The sequence below is a fragment of the Anguilla anguilla genome, chromosome 2 (genome assembly GCF_013347855.1).
Source record: "Anguilla anguilla isolate fAngAng1 chromosome 2, fAngAng1.pri, whole genome shotgun sequence".
Taxonomy (NCBI): domain Eukaryota; kingdom Metazoa; phylum Chordata; class Actinopteri; order Anguilliformes; family Anguillidae; genus Anguilla; species Anguilla anguilla.
In genome coordinates, this window is record NC_049202.1 from 63,128,714 (window position 1) to 63,149,640 (window position 20,927).

At 49.7% G+C, this 20,927-nt stretch overlaps 1 protein-coding gene across 3 annotated transcripts in view; it reads right to left on the reverse strand.

The window, feature by feature from the left end:
- cc2d1a (coiled-coil and C2 domain containing 1A) overlaps positions 1-20,765 on the reverse strand; it is a 24,349-nt gene extending 3,584 nt beyond the window's left edge. For all 3 annotated transcript variants that reach the window (XR_004764017.1, XR_004764016.1, XM_035405145.1), the window contains exons 1-25: positions 20,594-20,765; positions 19,613-19,700; positions 17,801-17,927; positions 17,272-17,384; positions 16,946-17,167; positions 15,998-16,304; positions 15,210-15,319; positions 14,420-14,492; positions 12,774-12,875; positions 11,600-11,727; positions 10,305-10,377; positions 9,498-9,628; positions 8,999-9,095; positions 8,677-8,849; positions 8,157-8,279; positions 7,493-7,551; positions 7,004-7,120; positions 5,899-5,972; positions 4,823-4,881; positions 4,636-4,687; positions 4,017-4,116; positions 3,766-3,856; positions 3,087-3,272; positions 2,688-2,737; positions 19-91 (exon numbers count right to left, since the gene is read on the reverse strand). Coding sequence is in view for 1 of the 3 variants with exons in the window: in XM_035405145.1 (XP_035261036.1) it covers positions 19-91; positions 2,688-2,737; positions 3,087-3,272; positions 3,766-3,856; positions 4,017-4,116; positions 4,636-4,687; positions 4,823-4,881; positions 5,899-5,972; positions 7,004-7,120; positions 7,493-7,551; positions 8,157-8,279; positions 8,677-8,849; positions 8,999-9,095; positions 9,498-9,628; positions 10,305-10,377; positions 11,600-11,727; positions 12,774-12,875; positions 14,420-14,492; positions 15,210-15,319; positions 15,998-16,304; positions 16,946-17,167; positions 17,272-17,384; positions 17,801-17,927; positions 19,613-19,669 (2,697 nt within the window). In the remaining 2 variants the exon portion in view is untranslated. The remainder of the gene's footprint in view (positions 1-18; positions 92-2,687; positions 2,738-3,086; positions 3,273-3,765; positions 3,857-4,016; positions 4,117-4,635; positions 4,688-4,822; positions 4,882-5,898; positions 5,973-7,003; positions 7,121-7,492; positions 7,552-8,156; positions 8,280-8,676; positions 8,850-8,998; positions 9,096-9,497; positions 9,629-10,304; positions 10,378-11,599; positions 11,728-12,773; positions 12,876-14,419; positions 14,493-15,209; positions 15,320-15,997; positions 16,305-16,945; positions 17,168-17,271; positions 17,385-17,800; positions 17,928-19,612; positions 19,701-20,593) is intronic.
- Between the last annotated feature and the right edge of the window lie 162 nt (positions 20,766-20,927).

Consider the following 20,927-nt stretch of genomic DNA (forward strand, 5'->3'; position numbering starts at 1 on the left):
GCACACAGGGTAACACACCTTACTGTCCAGCCTCTCCTTGTCATAGCTGAGCAGTTTGAAGCTGTGGAGCTTGTACTGGGGAGGGGGACGACTGCAAGAGAAACACAAGGGCCGCAGTGATCAGACAGAGCAGGTCCACAGGGCTGCTCCCCAGCAACCAGGCCAAGTGAGTCGACTGTGGAAGAACGTGCTCTCTTTTATCAATGAACTCATGAAAGTGTAAGATCGCATGCGATTACAATGTTCTTAGCTGAACATTCTAAAGCTGATGTCACAGTGACTCCTGGAAGCTGAATGCAATGGAGTTCTAGAACACTAACTTACAAATTTGAAAAGAACATTCCAAAAAACTTCCTCTTCAAAGGGTGAGTGCTGAGCAACAACAAGAACCAGCAAGACCCTGGCCTGTGGGTCTGCAGGACCGGGGCTGGGGACTCCTTGATTATGGGAACGCCCTGACCCTACACCGTTGCCAAAGTTAGCCCCTCTCTGCTCTGACACGCTGCAGATCAATTTCACATCAACCTACAGGAGCTACAGTATCTCTCCTCCTTCAGTCTCTATCAGAGGCTTCCTAAAGAGCAAGGAACCACCATCCATTGACACAGACATGGCCTGGATTCAGGACCAGACTGCGCGGCCCGTGCACACTCTAGAACAGAGCCTTAACGGCACAAGCCACTCAGCAGCCTTCGGTCTTTTTATAACAGATCCAATTACCGCGTGCCTGTTTGCCATTTGTAAAGAACTCCTCATTGTTCCCTTGACTTAAAATTATGCAGCTGAATAACTACTATAAAAACTATTTGGGCTGCGTTGCCGCAATTATCCTCAGTATTTAAAAAAAAAAAAAAAAGCACAGCATAATTTTCAGAATGAATGAATAATAAGTGCTTGCTGCAGTTTGGCACTCTGACCGATTCAGAGATCATGTTGTCTTCCAATGCCAATTCATCACATTGAAAAATGCATGTAAAACTGAGTAAGACGCACCCCCCCCCCCCCCCATTTCCACAAGAAGTCTGAAGGCAGAGAAGTTTGATTGCAGCCACAAGCAGATGACTGCTCAGACATAACGTTACTAATTAATTAAAACGAGACTGAGATTGTTTTTTTCTGTCATTTCTTGCGAACGCTGACATTTCTCTCTTCCCCCCAGTCCTCCCCCCTCTTCCACAAATCCTTAAATTCCTTCCCACGCCATTAGACATTGTCACTGTTTTTTTTCTCATGTTGAAGCACGATGTAGCGATTGTGGCTATCGCACATGAAGCACAACGTAGCGACCGTGGCTATCGCACATGTAGCACGATGTAGCGAACGCGGCTATCGCACATGTAGCAAGATGTAGCGATCGTGGCTATCGCACATGTAGCACGATGTAGCGATCGTGGCTATCGCACGCGAGCCAGCGTGGGCAAACGCTTGTTTTGCGCAGCGTGTCGTGAGCCTCTCTCTCACTCTCTCACTGTCAGTACCGGCTTCTCTTTGTCGCACAGCTCCTATATTTCAGAGTCTCGGGGGTTTCATCTGGGCTGGTTTTGGCCCAGCCTTGCTTTGACTGTGACAGGTGGTCACTGTGGATGACTGGGGCGTGGTTCTGGTTCTGTAAAGCTCAGGATTACTTTTTTTGTGTGTGCATGGATGATCTTCACTACAGGGAGACAAAAAGCTGCCAGACAAGAGGCAACTGGTGCAATTGCTCATTCTTTATCCCTCTTTCCCTCCCCTCCTTCTTACTCATCTTCTTTTTTTGTCTGTCTATCACACAACATCTTTCACCCTGTACCCTCAAAGCCAGATATGGGCTTTGGGAGCCTTTATGCATCTTATCCTTTTATTTGTCATAACCAGGCCAAGTGCATGGCTGAGCACAGAGGAGAGAGAGGGAGGGAGGGAGGGAGGGAGGAAGAGAAGAGAGAGGGAGACATAGGCAGGGAGAGGGAGAGAGAGAGCAAGAGAGGGAGAGGGACAGAGAGGGAGGGAGAGACAGAGAGAAAAAAGAGAGAGGGAAAGAGAGACAGAGAGAAAGGGGGAGTGAGAGGGACAGACGGAGAGAGAGCGAGATAAAGAAAGAGGCAGAGAGAGATGAGGACATGAGAGAGAGGCAGGAGGGAGAGAGGGAGGGAGAGAGGGTGATAGAGAGGGAGGGAAGGAGCAAGAGGAGAAAGAGGGAGACATAGGCAGGGAGGGGGAGAGGGAGAGAGAGAGAGAGAGAGCGAGAGAGTGATAGTGTGAGAGAGAGGAGGGAGAGAGACAGCAGTGATTCAGAGCTGGGGATCAGAAAGAGAGAGCATGAAATGGAATGAAGACAGTGATGACACAGCGATGACAGTGGAGGACGGCCTCAGGCAGACTCTCCCTTCTTGCTCCCAGTGTTCTACCAGCCCTGACCCCACGCGCTTCACTCTGGCTGACTGTAACACACGAGGCGTCAGACAGTTCAGCTCAGAATGAGCGCTAACCTCTCTGGCCATCTGTCCGTTTGTCCCGTTAGCACTGATATAAAGCTCCAAATAAATGTTTTGTTTGCATGTGAACAGGATCAAATCGGACTGCTGTCGGGTCTTTGATGAAACTGTGTACCAGGAGCTTGCCATCAACGTGCAGGGCATCATCCTGGCCACACACAGACAGACACACACAGACACACGGACACACACAGACAGACAGACACACAGACGTACCCGCTGTTCTTCCCGTGGTCGTTATGAGGTGAAGATTTCGGAGCAGAAACCTAAAAGGCAACCAACAGACTGTTCATCGAGGGGGAAAAAGTGTAAATATAAATATAATGCTGAATATAAACATAGCGTAAAGTAAATATAACGCTTCCCACAGAACGCTGATTATTAACTCAAACAATCCTGATGTTCTTCAAATATGGTTCACAAATAACGTTCACTTCAGTTTAAAAAAATAAATAAACTGTCATTAATCTCGGTAGTAATCGTATAGATATACTGCTCATTAAAAGACTCTCGTCACAAAAGTAGCATTTCCGGTTTCTTACTGACGATTAGTGTTTTAATCTTTGTATGATACAGAGACAGACGGCGGGAGATCAGGAGGTACACCCAGCACACCTCTTTTTTGTGGGGGGGTCCCTGCTCTCGTCTCCTGCCTGTTGTCTCTTTCGGGGGGGGCTCTGTGATGGGGTCCAGGACCAGCCACCTCTCCGTGACCGTGTGGAGCTGCGGCCCCCCCAGCGGCTCCCGAATCTTCACCCGCACCTCCAGACGCCCCCCCGTGGGCTTCCGCCCGTCCAGAATCTGCAGCAGCGCAGACGAGCACACGAACAGCATGAAGTGTAGCACAGTGGGTAAGGAACTGGGCTTGTAACCGAAAGGTCGCAGGTTTGATTCCCAGGCAGGATACTACCGTCGTACCCTTGAGCAAGGTACTTAACCGAAAATGCTTCAGTATATGTCCAGCTGTATAAATGGATACAATGTAAAATGCTATGTAAAAGTTGCGTAAGTTGCTCTGGATAAGAGCGTCTGCTAAATGCCTGTAATGTAATGTAATGTAATGAACAGCACGAACAGCACGAACAGCACGAACAGCACGAACACGCACGATCACGCACGCGCACGCACGCACACACACACAGAGGTATGTCAGAACTCATGTGTGTTTGTTTGCTAGTACGCAAGGGTGTGTTTGGATCTGTCTGATGATGATGATGGTGTGTGTGTGGATCTGTTATCTTCATTGATGGTGTGTTTGTGTGTGTGTGTGTGTGTACGATGGCGTATTTCTCACCTCGATCAGCTGTCTGATCTCACACTGCGTCTCCAGAGATTCCAGTTTAAGCTGTGCGCTCCCCACCACCTTATCACCCTTAAACAGGCCACTGCAGAGAAACACACACACACACACACATTCATACACACACACGCACACCATCAGTACAGCCAGACATATACAAAAATTACTGTCTTTATTCCTGGTGGGGAGAGAGAGTTCAACAGACACACAGGACATGTGACCCGACGCAACATGCTGTCTCTCACCCTTTATGGATGACCTCAAACTTGATGCCCTTGGTCTGCACCACCCTCTTGAAGCCCCTGTGGGTCCTGTTGATGTTCAGCTTGAATTTCTCCTTGTACTCTGGACAGAGACAGCAACGAAGGGCAGAGAAAGGAATGACATCACAACCTAAAATTAGTGGTCCTTATTATGTGAGCACAAGATCTTAGTGTGTCACTGTGTCAGTAGCGCATTCCAGTGCAATGGTGTAATGTGTCAGAGTGTCAGTGAGCGTGTACCTGGGCAGTTGGTGTTTTCTTCTGAATGGGTCAGTGAGCTTGTACCTGGGCAGTTGCTGTTTTTTTCTGAATGGGTCACTGAGCTTGTACCTGGTCAGTTGGTGTTTTTTTCTGAATGGGTCAGTGAGCTTATACCTGGTCATTTGGTGTTTTTTTCTGAATGGGTCAGTGAGCTTGTACCTGGTCAGTTGGTGTTTTTTTCTGAATGGGTCAGTGAGCTTATACCTGGTCATTTGGTGTTTTTTTCAGAATGGGCCACTGAGCTTGTACCTGGTCAGTTGGTGTTTTTTTCTGAATGGGTCAGTGAGTTTGTACCTGGTCAGTTGGGTGTTTTTTTCAGAATGAGTCAGTGAGCTTGTACCTGGGCAGTTGGTGTCTTTCACAGTGTTGGTCTTGTCTCTCTGGGGATCTTCCTAGAGTGGATACGTGACGGATAGGGAAAAAAGAGGGCATCTTTACACACAGAGTGCAACTTTTAAATACGTCACTTCTGTACCAGCAGAGTAGGAGAACGTGTGTGTGTGTGCACATGTGTATGTGTGTCTTACCGAGCTGGGGAAGGGAAATTCAAAGCGCACACTGGCATCCAAATCATTGGGAGAGACTCCTGAACAGACAGACAGACAGAGAGAGAGTAATGTACAGACAGCCATAGAGGGCAGTACGCAGTACTACAAGCAGTAGATTGTGGTATATATAATGGCAAAAACCTCTGTTTATCAAGAGACACAACGTTAATATGTCACTGTTATATATACTGTTATACATATCACTACATACAATTTTAAAGCAGGGGGTTCCCAAATACTTAAGCAGCCAACCAGGTCAGAAAAGTAGCCAGCGAGGGGTGCTGTGCGGCGGGGAGGCAAAATGTTCCGATGACATCTTTTCACCGAATTCATTTGCAAACCTTAACAATATGTGCTGTGTGAAAACTTGACAACTGAAGCAAGTCAGCATTTTAATTTAAAAGCAATGCATCAATACAAACATTTAGCGACGGCTCTGCCTGAAAGCAGCCGGCCAAACAGATCCGTGGTGCTCGGGGAACTGGTTGTTTCAAAGGGAGGAGGCCTGTGTGAGATGTGTTCGCTGTCACTGCATTGTATGGTAGCTCTTTTCCCATCTATTTAATGTTAATGGGCTCTCATTTGCCTCACTTCTCATTAATCCACTGAGAGAAGCCCTCCGACAATACTGCCGTTAACAGAGCTATATAAAGCAGAACTGTGACTGGCTGCTTTAGCACATGAAAGCAGCAGATGGGCTGAGGTGATTAAAGCTGGCAGGACCTGTATGCTGGCTGTATGCAGGCACACAGTCGCACAAACAGCGGGGCCTCAAGTAATGCATCATTTCTCTGGCAAAAAGTCTTTCAAGTGCTTTTCAGAGATCTGATTGGCTTTCAGTTTTACAGCGTCACGGGGACACCCGCACACGACACACCATGCGTGCACACACACACGCACGCAGGGACACAAACGCACACGTACACAGGGACAGACAGACAGACAGACACACACACAAATACACAGATATAAACACACACACACACACACACACAAAACACACACACACACACACAAACACACACATATGTATAAAAACACAGATGCACACACACCTGATGGCGCAGGGAGGTTTATGCCCTTTACTATGGTCAGCACCAGCTCGTTGGCGGTCAGGTCTGGGTAGATCCTGAATACACCACAGAGAGAGAGGTTAAAGTAGGGGAGAGAGGAGAGTGGGGGTGGGGGATGGAGAGAAAGACAGAAAAAGAGAGGGGGAAAAGAAGAGTGTTATTTTTCATTTCTCATTTTGACGCCGCCAGTCACTGAAGCAATGCTCCTGATATTTTGTCAGGCAGCGGATGAGTTATACACACTTCCAACTCTAAGTACATCCATCTGTCAGGACGCGTGTGTGTGCGAGCCTGCGAGTGTGTGTGTGTGTACGCCGCAGTGGCCGTGCGTCTCAGGTAATCTATCCGTCAGGAAGTATGGATCTGTAAATGAGCGGATCGATACAGACTGGGGAGGGGCGGGGCCAAAGTCTGCCAGTATCACTCAGTGAGTCGCAGTGTCCTGGGGAATTGGCACACGCATCCGTCCGGGAACACAGAATATGCAGATTAAATTTACAGTCTCAGACCCACACACACACAGCCACATACACCCAAACGCAAGGTTGAACCCGATATTACATTACACTACACCCACTTAGCAGGCACTGTTACCCAGGGCAAACAGACAGGATAGCCCCGCCCACTCAGCCTGCTCCAGAACTTACAACCGTGTATTAACAGTGGGGCACTGTGAGGTGGAAGTCTGGCTCAGAAAGTCAGCGCACCATACTGAGCATGTGCGGAAAGCAGTGTGTGCACTGTACTGAGCATGTGCGAAAAGCAGTGTGTGCACTGAATTTCTGCACAGTGGTTAGAAAACTCCATCAGCGGTCAACAGGCCAAGATCCTGAATCCCAGGTCACAGAACATTTTCTTATGTTACCTTTGAGGGAGGTCCTTAACCCGAGTCACCCTTGACTTACAAACACATCCAACTGTATAAATGAAGTGTCTTTGGCTGCGGAGCGATGTTAAATGTGCTGTGCCCGTTTGGGCGGGCGGGGACGGGGACAGGGACGGGGGCGGGGGCGGGGACGGGGACAGGGACGGGGAGGGGGAGGGGGACGGGGGCGGGGACGGGGGCGGGGACGGGGGGCTGACTGACTTGACGGCGTTGAAGGTGCGCTCCTCCGTGTGGAAGCGGGGGAGGGCGTAGCCCTTGGCGTGAGCCTTCTTCAGGATCTCGATGCTCTGCATGCACTCCGCCGCCAGCTTCTCGAACCTGCGGGGACACGGGACACGCGTCCTGCTTAGAGTGGTCCTCCAGCGTCCCCGTCTCTCACACACACACACACACACGCGCACGCGCACGCGCACGCACACACACACGCACACGCACGCGCACGCGCACGCACACACACACGCACATGCGCACACACACACACGCACGCGCACGCGCACGCGCACACACACGCACATGCGCACACACACACGCACACGCATGCACACAGCCACACACACACTTCCCCTCACCCCAAACCGGGTCCTGAAAGGCACCTCTCATTGGGCATTACTGCTGATCTCAGAGCTTTCAGCAGAGAGCCTGGAGAGGCGGAGTAACTCACTCTCCAGTGAGCCATTGGCTGCTGCTTACCTGGTCGTCTCGGCGACGTTGCCCATGTGGGTGAACTGCTGGGAATATCCCAGGCATTTCTGTGGAGGGAAACGCAGGGTGTGGGTAACAGAGCTACCAGGGGCATGCTACGGACAGGCCGCTAACGTGAGTACACATGCAGGGTGTGTTATGCGGGCGCCTCTCAGTGTTGGGAGAATGAGGTACTATACCAACAAAGATGGGAGGGGCTACGGTTAGCTGTCAATCACTGACTTGTTTAAACCTATGAAAAGGTTTTGCTCTTCACAAGAAAACACTATCATTGTTTTCAATCAGTGAGTTTCTGGTAGTACCTAGTAGCTCCACCCATTTTTTGTAATAATCAACAGGAACAGGATGTGGTGTGACTCCAGAGTGACACTGTGAACAGGGTGTGGTGTCAATCTGGAGAGACACTATATGAATAGGATGTGGTGTGACTCTGGTGTGACTGTGTGAACAGGATGTGGGTGCGACTCTGGAGTAACTGTATGAACAGGATGTGGTGTGACTCTGGAGTAACTATATGAACAGGATGTGGTGTGACTCTGGATTAACTATATGAACAGGATGTGGTGTGACTCCGGTGTGACTGTGTGAACACCATGTGGGTGTGACTCTGGAGTAACTGTTTGAACAGGATGTGGTGTGACTCTGGATTGACCTCATGCTGCTGGCGCAGGTGGTCCATGAGCTGGGCGTACTGCTCAGAGGTGCGGGGGGAGAGCGGAGAGCTTCGGGACTGAGCCAGAGAGTAGTCCTCCTCAGAGACTGGAGCACTGGGCACCTGGAAGGAGAAGGAGAGACAGAGAGAGAGAGGACGGGTTAGGGATCACAGGTTAGAGAGAGGACCAGTTGGGGATTACGGGTCAGAGACGGGACGGGTACAGGCAGATGTGCAAGAACGGGAAGAAAAAACAGGAGGAAGAAGAGGGAGAGGAAGAAGAAAGGGGATTTGGAAGCATGCAGATGGAGAGGAAAAAAAACGAGGAAATTGAGAGACAGGGAAAAGATAACATGGTGTGAGGTAACGCAGCAACGTAAGAAAATATTAAATCCTCAGGGGCTTTAATTAAACTCTACATATTTGCCTCCATCTGCTACACCGAGACCTCCTGTGGCCCTGATGATATACGATACTGAGGGGAGGAAAGAAGAGGTCCTCGTTCTAGGCTCCCCGTTACCTTGGTGATGTCGACGGGCAGCCCGCCCTGGGCGGCGGAGATCATGGGGTCCAGGCCCTTGGCGTGGCGCAGGTGCAGCGCGGCTCCCTGCATGTCCTTCATCTGCTTGGAGCGCAGCGCCGCACGCATGAACTGCTGCCTGCGCGTCTGCAGGAAGTCCAGCTGCTGCTGGGCTGCAGGACAGGAAGTGACATCAGAGCAAGCGGACAGCACCACGCGCCACCCACACGCAGGCACGCACACACAAACGCGCACACACACACACACACACACTGCCCTCGGCCTCACACACGGCACAACACGCCTGGCCACCCACGCTCACCTTTAGGCCCCAGCTTAGAGCCCTGACCGGGGGCGGGAGGAGTCTCCGGGGAGGGGGCCGGAGCCTTCGCTCGCTGGGCAACGGGCCTTACCGCCGTCTTCAGGGGGAGGGGCCGGAAAGCAGAACGAGAGGGAAGACCTGAGTCACAACGCTGCTGCGGACATGCTCCAGTGCCTCTGTAAGAGTCTGTACCGCCTGCTAAAGTTCAGCGTGTCTGCTTTACCCCAAGCACCCATCTGGGTCAGTGCGAAGGTTTTAGTGTGTATAAAAAACATGATGTAAGGCTATGCTTGTGTTGGTGGACTGGAGTCTGCAGGGATGACACTCTCACATCTAGCTGAGATAACATGACCCCCCCTCCTGCTTGTGTAACTAATGTAAATGGTCCCACCATAAGACAGAAATCTGCCTCGTCTGTCGGACGTTTTGTGACGTCCTTGCGTTCCTGTCGCTGGCTGCCCTGAGGTCATTTTTTCGTGTTCAAGCGTGGACCTCTCACCTTCGCCACTCCTTCCTCTGGCCCGTCCTCTTCCTCTGCATCTGCGTCCTGATTGGCCAGCTTCATGGCGTTCTCCAGGACGCCCATGAAGTTCTGCTCCCCGCTTTCAGCGCCCTGAAGCGGCGGACAGCCTGAGGAAGAAAACAAAAAACAAAAAAAAACGACAAAACAAAAAGACAAAACAAACGAGTCACAGCGTGAGCGTGGCGCGTAACAGGCGTGCAGTCACCGCAGACAGAGCCCCCCCCCCCCCCCCCAGGACGATGCGTCGCGTTCGTCGCCTGCGACGTTCAGAAAGACATGTTCAGGATGCACGCATCGCGTTTTATCCATTACGCATCGGCCCTGTTTCAGAAGCCTCTTGCGATGCCGGTGGAATGTCTTTGTCTCGACAGCGGGACACGGTCGTGAATCACTCACAGACGCGCCTGCGGGAATTCGGCTGAGGACTGACGCTAAGTAAGCCGATAGCTTGCGCTGCGTCTCATTTGAGAATGTTACATTATGTCTCCCTCTATAAAAATACCACATAAAGAGCATTATTAAAAAAGACGGATGAATTTACATCACTGTAAAATAAAGTTTAAAAAAAATTTCTCTTTTTATTTTTGGAAAATTCGCATCACATTCTCGAAGACATTGGGATATTTGACCACTGAAAACGAGGCGGGTTTTTCCTAAACTTTATGAAGCTACAACCTCCTCAAGGGTCACCCTGCAGGGTAGAAGCGGACACACAATGCACGTGCAAAAACACGGGCACACAGACGGGCACACAGACGGGCACACAGACGGGCAGACGGTTACCGGGAGGCACGGGGAGGTCCGACAGGTTGACGGGGCGTCCGGCTTTTTGAGCTCTGATGGCGTCCTGGTATTGCTGCGTCAGAGAGACAGAAGCACACGGGCGGGAGCGTCATTAGACGGGCCAGGGCAGGGCAGGGCGCGGACCGTGGGGAAATTAACGGTGTGCTTCGCAGCTAACGGCTCGCGCTCCCGCTCGGAGCGGGGGAGAAGCAGGGGGGGGGGATTTATTACGGCTCCCAGCGCGCTGATGTGTCTGCGTGACAGTGTGTTATCACTACAAGCATCCATCACTGTCGCCGTCTCGCTGAGCAGCTAGCCTGCAGGCAGTGTGCAGCCCGCGTGTTAGCGCTGTCTGTTTCCCTCAAATATCCCCCCTCATTTCTCACAGCACTCACATAAAGGCTTAATAAAGGGCCTAAACACAAGGCCTAAAGGCCACAGGCCTCCCAGCACTATAAGAGAGCTAGCGCTGATCCCCTACAGGCCACACAGCCACCTAACACTACAGGAGAGAGCTAGCGCTGATCCCCTACAGGCCACACAGCCACCTAACACTACAGGAGAGAGCTAGCGCTGATCCCCTACAGGCCACACAGCCACCTAACACTACAGGAGAGAGCTAGCACTGATCCCCGACAGGCCACACAGCCACCTAACACTACAGGAGAGAGCTAGCGCTGATCCCCTACAGGCCACACAGCCACCTAACACTACAGGAGAGAGCTAGCGCTGATCCCCTACAGGCCACACAGCCACCTAACACTACAGGAGAGAGCTAGCGCTGATCCCCTACAGGCCACACAGCCACCTAACACTACAGGAGAGAGCTAGCACTGATCCCCGACAGGCCACACAGCCACCTAACACTACAGGAGAGAGCTAGCACTGATCTGCTACAGGCCACACAACCACCCAGTGCTACAGGAGAGAGCTAGCGCTGATCCCCTACAGGCCACATGGCCACCCAGCACTACAGAAGAGCGAGTGCTGATCCACTAAGAACCACACAGCCACCCAACACTACAGGAGAGAGCTAGCGCTAATCCCCTGCAGGCCACACAGTCACCCAGCATTACAGTAGAGCTAGCGCTGATCCACTAAAGACCACACAGCCACCCAGCACTACAGGAGAAAGCTAGCACTGATCAGTGTGTCTCTCCCTGACTGCTGGTTACCTGTGAGCCTCTGGCTGTGTGACTTCAGGCCACTCCACCCTAGGCTGGATGAGGCCAGCCATGGCTGGTTTCTGGTTGTAATGGACCTACGGCACTGGGCCCACCCTGCGCAGGCGTTACCTTGACGATGCGCAGGTGCATGCGGGCCTTGCGGTCGTCCCCCTTGCTCTTGGCGCCGTCGGCAGCTGCCTTGTATTTGTCCATGCGCTGCTGCAGTGCCTCCGCCACACTGCGAGGAGCTGGGAGAGCTGGGGACGGGAGACACACACATATACACATCATACACTCATACACATGCACATTACGCACATACATTTACACATTACACACTCTTACACATTACGCACATAAATTTACACATTACACACTCTTACACATCACAAACATACATTTACGCATTACACACATATATTTACACATTACGTACACACATTACACACATATGTATATACACACACACAAACACATCCAGTCATGCATATATACATATACATGCACACACTTACATGTATACATATACACACTCACAGACATACATACATTTGTAAAAATACAAACACACTGGCATAACTAAGACGTATAAACACACAGACATAAGACATATAAACACATACAGTCCTGTGAAAAATCTTAGGCACCTGTGAAAAAATGCTGTACAGCTAAGATGCTCACAAAAATAATGAAATGGAAGGTTATAAATATCTAAAAAATAATATAAAGAGCAGTAAATAGTTAAAAACTAAATAAAATCAATGTTTGGTGTGACCACCCTTCGCCTTTAAAACTACATCAATTCTCTTAGGTACGCTGTCCAGCAGTTTTATAAGAAAATCGGCAGGTAGGTTGTTCCAAGCATTTTGGAGAACTTGCCACAGTTCTTCTGCAGATGTTGGCTGTTTCGCTTGCTTCTGGCTCTCCAGGCAATCCCAGAGACCCTTGATCAAGTTTTTATCTGAGAAGTAGTCTATTACTTAAAATATGACTTTATTTAACAAAATACAAAAATGTATCTAAAATTTAATTTTTTGGAAAATTCATGTTTGGAAATCTCAAATTTGCTCTTTTCTACTGACACACAAATGCAGAAAACAAAAAATAAACATCTAAGACCAAATATATACTATATATTATATTTAAAAACCTAGGGTGCCTAAGACTTTTGCACAGTCCTGTACATCTACACAGACACATATATGCACGTATATGCACACACAAACATACAAACAAAAATGTAAAATAAAACTCATTACACACTTTGTACAGCATGTACATTCAGAAAAATGCTGTGTCTTACCAGCATCGGCCACAGGGGGCGCTGCAGGGGCTGCGGGGGCTGCCGCGGGGGGCTGGGAGGAGCGCTGTGTAGGTGGAGCTGGGCTCTCTGCCACGGCGTCTCCTGCGAAACGAGGGAATTGAAACCAGGATCAAACAGGAAACTTCAGAGAGGACACGGGGAACGATCGCGGTGCCTATCCCGCTCATTAATCTACTCATTACCGCACCCCCCCCACCCCTCCCGAGACGCTCCGCACCCCGCACCGCTCCCCGGAGACCCCCCCCCCGCTTCAGCCACATCAAAGGAGCCCGACCCCCTTTCACTGGCGGAATCCTCCGCTCCTTATCGCCCCGGCCTTCACAAACCGCCGCCGCCGCCGCCGCCGCCGTGGAGACAGCCAGGCGCTGAGCGAGGGGCGCCGAGACAAAGCAAACCTCCGCCCAACGCCACGCACTCAACGCTCCGCGCAGAGCACAGCCCTGCGTGTTCAGCAAACGCCCAACACGGCAACACACACACACCGCAGGGCAAAGACAGCGCTCTCCCGCCCGCCACTCCGACAGCAGGCATGTCCCATCTGTGTGAGCAAAACCTCAGAATCGGCCACGACTGCCTGACTTGATCAGGGGATTCATCTCCGCCATAGCGCTGATATGCTAATCGGGCCCGCTAGGAAACGGCACTGGAAAACAGGATTTATTCCAGGCTGCTGCGCAGGGTGAGTGCTAGCGGAACCAGGAGAGTTAAAAGCGTGTCAGATACTGCATTATCAGTGAAACTGAGGGTCTCGCTGATAATGCATTCATCATCATCATTATCATCATCATCATCAGCATCATCATCATCTCAATTTCCTCGGTTATGTGGTTTTCATCTACAATTATGATGCAATTACGTGAAATACCACTCAGTACAGCTACTCCCTGAAAGTAAAAAAAAAAAAAAAAAAACTAAAGCGCAGACTACAAAAGGCCTGGGTGCTGCAGTGTTTTCCACAGAAGAAGTGGGGGGGGGGGGGCATGTGGAATTAACAGGGGAGGGGTGGGGGGGAGGGCTGCGTGTCTAACATTTGCATGAACCAATGCATGAACAGACACACATGAAGCATGCGAATGAAACACTGATGACGGAACGCCGCAAGCAGGTCAGAGTAAAGTTTCGCCGTTTTATTCCACCGATCATATTCGAATAAGATTTAAAATGACACCAATCCCCTGGTTTAACCGCCTGAATATTTCAGCCGCGAAAAAAACTGGAGCCGTTACAATTTTGAAGTATTTATCATTCAACCCAATTCATGTGCTTACAGAAACCACTGGATAAATTATATCTTTCATTTGACATTTACATCATGCAAATTAAAATGAAATAAAACAGTAGTGATTTTGCTCGTGTTCAAGAAAAGAAGGAAAAAAATGACCCTGAGAAAGGAGATATTCAAAACAGGCCCTCAAGACCAGTAGCACTGCTGGTTTCTTTTCCACCTGATAATTCATCGATGGATTAATGCCACTGATTGGCCAGAGATTTAACTCACCTGGTGTCCCAGGTTTAAATTCTGATTAGTGGGGAAGAATGAAAAACAGCAGAACTACTGGCCTTGAGGACCTGTTTTGAGTGTCCGTGCACTACAACCTGAGACTGATGTAATAATGCGTACTGACCAGGAGGGGGCGGTAGGGCGCCGATGTCCAGTGGCTCTCCTCTGTCCAGGGCCTCCACCACCACGTCTAACCTCTGAGAGGGACGAGAGAACCTCTTAACCTCACAGCATTCATTGTGTGTTACCCACAAACAACAGCATGTCACAGCACATCGTCATGGCGACACTCCTCATAATAGTCTCCTGGAGACCAGCAGCCCATTGGACAGCTGAATTAACAGAATGTGTACAGGGGCCCAGGCTGTCCTTTACTGAGGGTACGCAGTGCAAACGCCTGTCCCCTCTGTGGCCACGCCTGCCCCCTCTGTGGCCCGGGCTCTGTTTCGCCCTGTAGTGTGCCACGCCCATCCCCATGGCAGCTCTGTTTCACCCTGTAGTGTGCCACGCCCATCCCCATGGCAGCTCTGTTTCACCCTGTAGTGTGCCACGCCCATCCCCACTGCAGCTCTGTTTCACCCTGTAGTGTGCCACGCCCATCCCCACTGCAGCTCTGTTTCGCCCTGTAGTGCGCCACGCCCATCCCCACTGCAGCTCTGTTTCGCCCTGTAGTGCGCCACGCCCATCCCCACTGCAGCTCTGTTTCGCCCTGTAGTGCGCCACGCCCGTCCCCACTGCAGCTCTGTTTCGCCCTGTAGAGTGCCACGCCCGTCCCCTCTGCAGCCCGACCTCTGTTTCGCCCTGTAGTGCGCCACGCCCATCCCCACTGCAGCTCTGTTTCGCCCTGTAGTGCGCCACGCCCGTCCCCACTGCAGCTCTGTTTTGCCCTGTAGAGTGCCACACGGCGGCTGTACCTTGGCTGTCAGGTAGTGGCGCTTGGCCAGGTCCGTGTCTCCGCCCTGCTTGGCTTGGATGGCGGCCAGTTTGTACTCCCTCTGTCTGCTCAGAACCAGGCTCTTAGCCTCTGTGACACACACACGCACACACACACACAGCCGTACACAAACACACAAGCACACGCACACGCAAACGATGTTTCCGCTGCGTTATTTCAGACACTTTCACATATCCGATAGCAAGCTGGTGCTTAAAACCATGGGTAAGCACTGTCAGAAAATTTTGAATGGCCCAACATGCTCCTTCCATGAGGGCTGTACACCCCACAGTTGTCTGAATGATCACAGAAGGCACTATTGCATGAATGTGCTGCCAAATTAAATCCCCTCCCCCCCCCCAACCCCCTACCCCTCATGAGATGATGTGGCCAATTACACCCCACAATTACCACTAACTCCCACAATTAGCACTGGCAAGATCAGGACTTGACGCAGACCAAGGCAGCGCACCACAGCAAAGAGAGCTAGTGCTTCAGCCAGATGCCCAGCGTGGGAGCCAGTCGACAGCACATTTTTAACCCTTGAAGGTGTGAGATCACATAATTTATGTGATCAGAATGTTCTTTACTGGACTTGCTGTTATCAACTGAACATTCTTAAGCTGACGTCACAGTCACTACCGGTAATAGAAAGAAAGTGAGTTCTGGAATGCTGATGTAGAATTTGGAAAAAAAAATCCAAAAAAAAGAAAAAAACCTACTCTTCAGAGGGCTAGTGAACAGAGCGCTGTGTGTGGGCTGGAGTACCTGAATGCTGAGTGTCCGGCTGGCTGGGGGTCAGAGGAGAGATGAGGGGCGTGCCTGGGGTCACGGCTAAAGTCTTCTGTGGAGGCGTCAGGAGCTGGGGTCTGGATGGCGGGGCTGGTGCATCTCGAAGGGGTTTCTCATTGACTGGAGGGGCAGGTGCAGGCTCGGACGATGGCCGTTCCACCCGTCTGATAGGCTCAGGCTGAGATTCGGGGGCGGGGTTGGCGCCCGTGGCGACGGGAGGTGGGATATCCTCCTCGTTGATTGGCTTTCCTTTCTTCACGGACGACAACAGGGACTGCAATGTCTGGGAAAGGCAGGACGGGGGAACAGAGTGGACGGAACATTTAGCATAGCTGCTAGCTTCATTTAGCATCGCGCCAAAGGTGACAGCAGTGCAGAGCAGGTTCAAATGCAGCAGAGCAGCACCAGGTCACAGGGCCGTTGCAGTTCAAAAAAAATAAAAAAATAAATAAACCAGGACCCTTAATTTCACAGCCGCTAAAAAGAGGCGAAAGCTCCCAGCCTACACAAAGGGTCGTGTGTAGAGAACTACAAACGCAGCGGTCTATACAACCCTGACCCGCGCGCGGCACTGCACTTCCAACCTGAATGCCAGCTCTCCTTCCATTAAAACGCCGAAGGCTGAATTTTGTGCAGGTTTTATTCCTGCCTTCTCCCTTTCAGAGCACACCCATTAGGACCCACTTTCAGCTGCTCTCCAAATCTTCTTGCGCTCGCAAGTTCCCGGGGGTGCCCTGGGTCACCCGCTTAATTAACTGCGACAAATTAATAAAACCGAGGATGAAAATAGCGGCTGTTAGCCTGGCGTTACCTCCTGGTGAACGTTCCCTCACTCTGAGCGTGATGAAACGCCAGCTTTGCTTTAAGTCAGCCGCAGGAAGCGGGCGTTTACGGAGCTCCCCTCCTCCTCCTCCTCCTCCTCACCTTCAGGCCCCGGTCGTACCGGCGCGCTTTGCTGGACTCCCCCGCGGCCTTGGCGTTGCCGATGGCGGCCTGGTACATGTCGATGCGCTCCACGAGGCGGGACTCCAGCCCACCGGAGCCGCCGGGGGGCGGAGCACCGGACGGGGCGGGCGCTTTCGTCTGAGGCGGGGAGACGGGTTTCTCCTCTTCCTCGTTGTCGTCCAAGACGTCGTTCAGCTCCGCCTAAAAGAGGCGGGCGCACGTCACACTGGCGCCCTGTCGGAGGGCGTCGCGCTCGGCTTACAAAGAATGGCATGACGGGCACACGGTACGAGGCTTAAGATTACCAATAGGTCTGCGTCGCTCTCCAAGTCCCCATCATCGTCTCCTTCCTCATCCTCGTCCAGGTCCTTCATGCAGAGGGCGGCCATGCGCTCGATGTCCTCCATCGGCACTGGAGCTGAGAAGAAGCCAGGAGACGTGTGCTACCGACAGCTACGAACTACATACGAGTTAAACCATACAGGGCTCCATCAACAGCAAGGTAGGGCAATATATGGTATTTTTTTTATTTGCATTTGTAAATGCACCCACATATGAGTGTGTACACATGTGCATACTTTTATTTGCTTTTTTTATTTGAAACATACCAAAGAAATGTGTGTTAAAATAAACAGCGCAAGTACGTAAATGTGTGTTAAAATAACGAATGGAAGTAATTACGTGTGTGTGCAAATAAACAGTGTACGTAAATAAATGTGTCAAAATTAACAGTGCAAGTAAATAAATGCGTGTTTAAATAAAGTGCAAGTAAAGAAATGTGTGCTAAAATAAACAAATGTAAGTACACAATTATGCGAATGCTTGAAGACTCACCTCTGCCTCCATTTTTCTTCCCCCCTGGCTGCCCACCGTCTCCCACCAGGGAGAGAAGCTCCGCCTCCAAGGCGCCGTCATCCCCCCCGAGGTCCGCGCCCCCATCCAGGTCCAGCAGCAGGCCCATCTGGGAGGAGCAGGAGGGCAAGTCGACACATGTCACTCATGCATACCAAAGTTACATTCAGCTTCACTACAACAGTAAAAGCATCACTGTATGGATGGGGCAGAACCGCTACATTTTACATTCATAACCTAACACCCTTGGGTCTGTATCCACTCCACTTCCTTGTAAATTGTGTAATGGTAATGTTTTCATTTGCACAATAGTCCAGCATTTGTGCAATTATATACATATTTTTTATTTAATGGAGACAGAAAAAAAACACTTCTGCCAGCTAATTTCCATCTTTCTTCACTAAGCAAATAAATATAACACACTCTAAACAGTTTTAGCTTAAAAAAAAAAAAAAAAAGGTTTCCAAGTAGGAAAAATGAAAACAGAACAGTGTGGCCCCGTCAGCGCAATGCAGACAAACAGTCAATAACAGTCAGTAATCCGCCAATCCTCAAATTGAACAATGACTATTGCGGCAAATAGCAGCTGCGGAAAAAAGAAATGGGGGTTAAGCATTGGGTTCTTCCAGGAAAAAGAGGCGATAAATAAATAATTGAGGAGGGAGTGACAGTGGTCATTAGGGAATAAACCATTGGCACACAGTTGTGTGTGGGGGGGGGGTGCTCAACAGCATAATGCACTGCTCCATGCCTGTTTGTACTCTGCCCCGGGGCCATAAAAATGTAACCTTCCATGACCAAAGCAGGCCTAGTGTTCCAGGCTGCTGAGACCCAGAAGACCTTGATGGCTTACGGGGTCTTGGGTACTCAGCGGAGGGGTCAGTAGGACTCTACGTGGTGCTTTACTCCGAGCCTCTCCCGAATGACCAATAAAAGCAAGTATTGTTCTATTTCTTTGTATTTAAATTAACAGCATCACAACTCTGGGGGTCAGTAATATTTGAAGAAATGTGAAATATGATAATATGTGCTCAAAATCAGTACCTTATCTGGGGTACATTGACTCTACCTACCCCCAAAACTCATTTAGCTGTTTTTACAGCTTCACATTCAATCATTTTGTGAATTAAAATAGGTAAAAGGTAAAAACTCTACCACCGATATCAGATAGGAAATCTGCACTGTAGCAGTCCAAACAGTATACTTTAGCCTGACAGCTCTGGCAGAAACCCCACAGCACAAAATGGCCGTAATAGATAACAGAGTCTGTGTGGACTCCATGGGAGGAGACAGAGAGACAGAAGGTTGAGAGAGGGAAAGACAGAGAGATATAGGTAGAGAAGACACAAGAGTTCCTGCAGTTTTTAAAAAAACATAAAATTCAAGGAGTTTTTAAGAAGTTTACTTGTAAATGAATGATCTAAAGAATTTACAAAAAATGGACAGGGTTCTGTGGATTTAATATCCAGCTCTGTCCCTGCAACCGGTTTTGTCACTGAGAGAGTGTGTTTCAGGGGAAAAAACAGACTGCTGATGAGAATGAGTTAACACCTGTTCGGATTTCTGTTTTACATGTAAGCCACACATAAAATCAGTTCAATGAGAATCCCATAAAACATACATTTGCCTGCACAACCTTGAATTTTACCCACTCAAAATCTGAGTGTTTCAAGGTTCTTAAGGACCCATGGGAAACCCTGTACGCAAAGTGAGAAAGGTAAAGCCAGGAATGGACACTAGAATGACAGAGGGAGGGGGAGAGAGAGGGACCAAGAGAAACGAAAGGTGGATTACCTGCCTGGCCTTGGCAGCCCCCTGGCCCCGGGCCGGGGCGTTTCGACTGCGGCTCATGGAGACACCAGCGAATAGAACCGGGTCAGAACTGCAAACACAAATCACTCAAGATGTGTGGGGCAAAACTCCACAGTAATTTCACAATGCCTTGGACTTAAAATGGTGATTTCTGGCAATCATAAAGATTGAAGTATCCTCGTCAGAATCGGCTTATTCAGAAATACTACAAAGTTAGCCATGGGGAATTCTGACTGATGAACAGCTGGAGTATGTGCAATTCTAAAAAGCCTGTGTTACAATAACAGTTGTCAAAAGAGGTGCAACATTTATCATAGAAACAGACCTGCCACCAGCTTAGCCGGTTTACTACAGGGTTGACGTCATAGCTAGCTGTGCAAAAGTTAGCAAAGAATGGTCAAACGCTGCGTTCACACAAACGGACACCATAGGAAACAAGCTAACGACGTTACGACTTGCGTGACATGAAACTGTACAAACTCAGCACTTTAGATTGGAACAGTAGTCCAACGTTAGCTCTACATCAGTAAATAGCCTGGAATAATCTGAAATATTATTCGTTCCACCCACCACGATAAAGGTGCACGGCTTGGCTAACAGTAGTAAACACATTTAGCTAGTCAGTTTAGCAAACGCTAGCTTGGCATGTACTTCATGCAAATAAATCTTGAGCTAATTCACCCAGTTTAACGTTAGCTTGCATATTAACATTCGTATTTCAAATATCTAACTTTATGAAGCTGTCATGTCCAGACCTAGGAAACGTTAGACAGCTAGCTGGTTGTTAACTATTGTTAGTTATATAGACTAGCAACCCTGTGACAGCATAGCACTCCCCACAAGTTGACACATAGCTAACGTTAGCTAGGAGGCTGTTACTTATGTCAGAACTGCCAGCTAGCCAGTGCTAGCTTACGTCTATTAGTTGGTAAGGTGCCAGTTAACTTAATTGAAATTGCTTACCCGAATCATAAGTTTCCCAGTATTGCCTGCAACACAGTGGTTCTCCTCTGTGTTGAATTAAAGGCACGTAATCACCAAAAACTACAATTGATTATGAACACCATTAACAATCTAGCCTACAACAGCTTCACGACAAAAATATTGTGCCATTTACTTCCTGCTTCCTACTCTGTCTCCCCGGACAACGGGAATTTTCGTGCTTTACGTTTGCAATCGGCAGCGCGCCCAAGCTGCCATTACTACCGCAAAATGAAGTTGACATTTTGGTAAACGAGGGAGGACAGGACTTCGTTATAGATTTATAAATAAACGACAGTGTGGCAGTGATTTTAAA